The sequence below is a fragment of the Capsicum annuum genome, chromosome 7, assembly GCF_002878395.1.
Source record: "Capsicum annuum cultivar UCD-10X-F1 chromosome 7, UCD10Xv1.1, whole genome shotgun sequence".
Lineage (NCBI taxonomy): Eukaryota > Viridiplantae > Streptophyta > Magnoliopsida > Solanales > Solanaceae > Capsicum > Capsicum annuum.
Window position 1 is genome coordinate 205,327,438 of NC_061117.1, and position 4,505 is coordinate 205,331,942.

At 38.4% G+C, this 4,505-nt stretch overlaps 1 protein-coding gene across 1 annotated transcript; it reads right to left on the minus strand.

Annotated features, from left to right (window-relative positions):
- Positions 1–327: 327 nt before the first annotated feature.
- LOC107878334 (putative ubiquitin-conjugating enzyme E2 38) lies at positions 328–3,463 on the minus strand (the record flags this gene model as incomplete). The annotated part of the gene is given in 5 exon segments (XM_047415390.1): positions 328–829; positions 1,749–2,060; positions 2,149–2,288; positions 2,720–2,783; positions 2,894–3,463. Coding segments are annotated over 5 exon segments (1,329 nt in total), but the record flags the coding sequence as incomplete, so codon positions are not given.
- Between the last annotated feature and the right edge of the window lie 1,042 nt (positions 3,464–4,505).

The window sequence follows — 4,505 nt, forward strand, 5'->3', positions numbered from 1 at the left end:
TTGTTACCAGATTTTTCTTACTAGAATTTATGTCTGCTTGTTACTAGATTTTCTTACTAGAACGAACCACACAAATTAAATAGAGGTGACCTATATGTCTTTTTACTAGCCTACCCTGCGGCTAGCTCCTTTATTCTTGAAACAGTCCAGTTCTAGACTAGTCAATATGTGCTAACTTGGAGATTTGCATCTCTAATATCATATAACATTATATTGCATTTGCTAAATGATACTACTCCGTAACTGCATATAGACTTTATTGCTGTAGTAGTCTTGTGAACTGAATCTTTTGTAGCTGCTTAAAAGAAGCCTGTCAAAGTCAAAACGTTGTGCAAAAGAAATGTCATTCGATAAGAATGGATTATGATACTATCTGGTGATCAGTTTTGTCTTAAAAAAAAGTGTCATAAGCTGTAGATCAATGTTGCAATTTACTTCCACCTAGAATGGCTTCACAATAAGCCAACTACCTACATTCAAAAGTTGAGAGTTTCTATGTACACGAAATTGAGTGTGGCACCAAAACCAGGGTAAACTTGTGATTATCATGTTGAAAGATTTGATGGCTAATCAATCATGTAGGCAGTTAGGCACGAAACGGGTCTAAATCCTTCGCACCATTCTTAGTGAAAAGGGATATAAGACCATTCATCATTCTGGATACTGAATCTTTGAAAGTTGGTGAGTTCTTGTTTTCAGTTGCACTAGCACGTTGGACTACTCCCTTGACCACAGAACCAACTCGAGCTCCTCCTATGTATGCCTTGCACGCAGAGAGAATGTCTGCAGCATGGCAACGGAAATGACCTGTGACAAGGTCTTCAAAATGCTGCATGCAAAATAAAGAATTAAAACATGCCGTATAATATTAATATAAGGAAGAATACTAGTATTTCACAAGTAGCCTCAAGATAAAGATGCATACTAGAGTTCTCTTGGATATATAATTTTGCATGAAAACTGAAAGAGCGGAGCATCCCATTGTGGAGACACAACCTTAGTACAACAACAACAACAACAAACCCAGTGTATTCCCACACAGTGGGGAGACACAACCTTAGTGCTTTAATCATATATTTTTAAACTCAAAAGTTATTACTGCATCTGCACAAGTAACCTCAAGAAGTTGTATACTTAAAATTCTCTCCCCCATGTACAAACATAAGTAACTTGCATCGTTTACATCTATCAACAAGCTAGCTAAAGAAATTGCTGTACTGTCTGTACTCGGTCCCAGAGTTGAGGAACCTAAGCAATAAAAATTTGACCTTCAAAAACAAATTGAAACATCACTTATATTAAGATGCCAACCACCGAGCTAATTCATATTTAAAATGGTAACTTTTTTCACCCCTACATACTTTACACTGTAAACCTTCCCGTCCCTTCTTCCTGAATTGCTTTACCGACTATATGCAAGCAGAAAAATTACATACAACAAACAACACAAGATAAAAACTGATTTTAAGGATGAACTAGGTTATAGATTCACTTTTTACCCGATAAATATATGTTACCAGTATTGCAGCCAGATCAAATGTGACACCATTTAACAAAAAGAATGAACAGGATGGCATTAATTTACAACCACCAACTGCAAGGTAATTTAAAAGTCAGCGAAATCCCAGGGGATCCAGAAATTCAACGGAAAAGACATGCTTGGACGACACTTCCAGTACAATTGAATGTTACTTTTGACAAAATAATTGAATGAAGAAGAAGTTAAAAAAAAGGATACAAGATCATACCTTTGGTGGCCTCCTCAATGTATAAGTCATTGTTTTCAAAGATAGAACAAAAACATCTTCATTGTAAGCGTAAGATCTCTTCTCTCCCTCGCGTCCAGCATATGAAGTTTCATATCCAGGCTCATTAAAGAAAGGGTTTGCATTCAAAATTAGAGCTTGTATCGAAACCAAGACTTGCAGCATGGTGGATGTCTTGGGCAACCACTTCTCATTACCTTTACCAGTCCAAGTGTTAAGAAGACTGAGACAAACTTTACCACAATCGTACAAGTTGGGATTTAGTCTCAAACCGCCAGAATAGTAGTAAACCATCTAATGAAAAGGGAAAATAAGTAAATAAATATATTTGTATTTCCACATTACAAAGTAAAGAAAAAAACAAGAACACCCCAATACATACTGGTGGCACATCAGGATAATTTTGAGGGAACAGGACATCAAAGACAAAGAGACCATCATGGTATGGAGTGCCTTGTGGTCCAATGATGACAGCCCTGAGGAGATCCATCCTTGCTTCGCAGACCCTTACATATATTGTATCTGAAGTGAGAGAGTGTGAGTTTAACATTAATCTCCAAACGGATCAGAGATAGATTTAGAACAATCTACTAATGAGAGGATATCCCACAACGTTAATTAACACAATTTTTCTATAATTCCAGATAAAACAGACACAAAGAGGATACAGTCCTAAATTTAGCAGAGGGAGTTGAGGTTTGGTTTGTGGGGTGGGTTTTTCCTTTTTTTCTTTTTTTTTTTGAGGGGGGCGGGGGCGAGGGTGGGGGGGGATGGAGCAAGGATATTAATACAAATTACAGCCAGCAAAGGAGGTTAGACAGAGAAAACAAACCAGCTTCACAAGACTTCTACAGCAGGAAACCAACACTGATACATTAACCAAGACAAGATAAGAAATATGAAACCAACAGAAAAACAAATGATGAGTCACTACCTAACAGCATCTGACTCACCAGGTAAATCATTTTCCAATATTTTCCACTCATCCTGAACTTTCTTACTCCAGGCCTTAGGTGGCTGTTCGAAAAGTAACAGAAGAGGTTAGTAGAGTCACATTCATGATTTAACAAACAACTAAAGTAGCAGAAAATGACCTGCATGGCACAAGAAATTCCCTTACGAGTTACCTGTTGTCCCTGGAAGCCCAAGTTAGTGTAATGATGATCTGAGAAGTCCTCTACCACATCAAAATGCTTAAAACTTTGATACTTTTTCATGAGTTCATCTTCAGTCGCCTCTTCCTTTCCCCGAGAATTTGACCCTCCAGACACCAGAGTACTGCTTGAAGCAGGGACCTGCGGAAAGCCACTACTTGCATGATCAGGATTTGTGGGAGTCGATCTCTGAGCACCTGCAAGATGACTTGAAGAGCTAACTTGGGAAGACACTTTTGAACTGGAAGCAGGTTCATTTAACCAAGAAACCGTTGCCTCAACACCAGCAGGCAAATCAGCATTATCAAATTGTGCCTGCATACTCAAGTAATCACATTCATCATCATCATCATTTTCGTAAAACATATAGTCATCATCATCATCATAGTTTGACACATCATCACAATCATCAATCCTATCATTTCCGTCATTCTGATCTTCATGAAATGTGAGGTCTGAATTGGAACTATTGTTATTGCCAGAGTCTGGAGATCCGGATGTGGTCCCAGCTACAGTATGTGGATTATCCTTAGTTATAGCCTCCTGTAAGTCAAAACAAACTAAATAGATAAGGCAAAGGGAGATCGCTGATTCAATATTTGAATCATAAACTAATTAGGCATGCTAGAAATTACAGTACTGTATGCTACTCTAGTACAGTAAAATTCTGAAGCATAGCAATCAACCGCTGCATACACAATTTCAAAATCCCTTTTTGAAATCCTAAACCACCCCCCACCCACCTCTTTCCCAATTTCAACAGCTGCATGCAGAATTTCAGAATCCCTTTGTGAAAGCCCCCCTACCCACCCACTTTGATCCATTGGAGCCCCAAATTCTCAACCTCTTGATCCCGTGTATCGCTCTTACCATTTAGCAAACTCTCTTGCGTACTACAACATACTCGGTGCAGTCCCACTAAGTGGAGTTTAGGGTGTGGAGGGTAGAGCGTACGCAGCCCTTACCCCTTAAAGACTCTTATAGACAGCAAATAAAAGAAAAGGGACTTCTGCTATGCGCAGGGACCACAAGGGTTTATTGTATGCAGACTCTAATAGACAACAATTTTCAAAATTCTCTTCTAGATCATTTAATTTATTCAACAATTTCTTTCCTTGTTACAAAGGTCAATTCAACAGACTCACAATTACAATTCTTCGATGATGGATCATACTCTAATACTCACACAAAAACATATCTAATCACATAATGCAAGCAACGCTAGCCCAAAAACTCTAACAATGCAACACTTACTAAAGTTTGAAACTTTAGGCCAAAAACTAATGAATTATACAACAACAACAACATCAGACCCAGTGAAATCCCACAACTCACAAGTGGGGTCTGGGGAGAGTAGAGTGTGCGCAGACTTTACCACAACCTCGTGATCAAATATACACAAAAACAAAGAAACTAATAACCCTAGCCCAAAAATGCTAACAATGCAACGCGTAATAAAGTTCAAAACTTTAGGACAAAAGGGGTAGAGTGAACGCAGACCTTACCACTGCCTCGTGATCAATTATACACAAAAACTATACTCCCTTCGTTCCAATTTATATGAGGTAGTTTGACTTGGCACGGA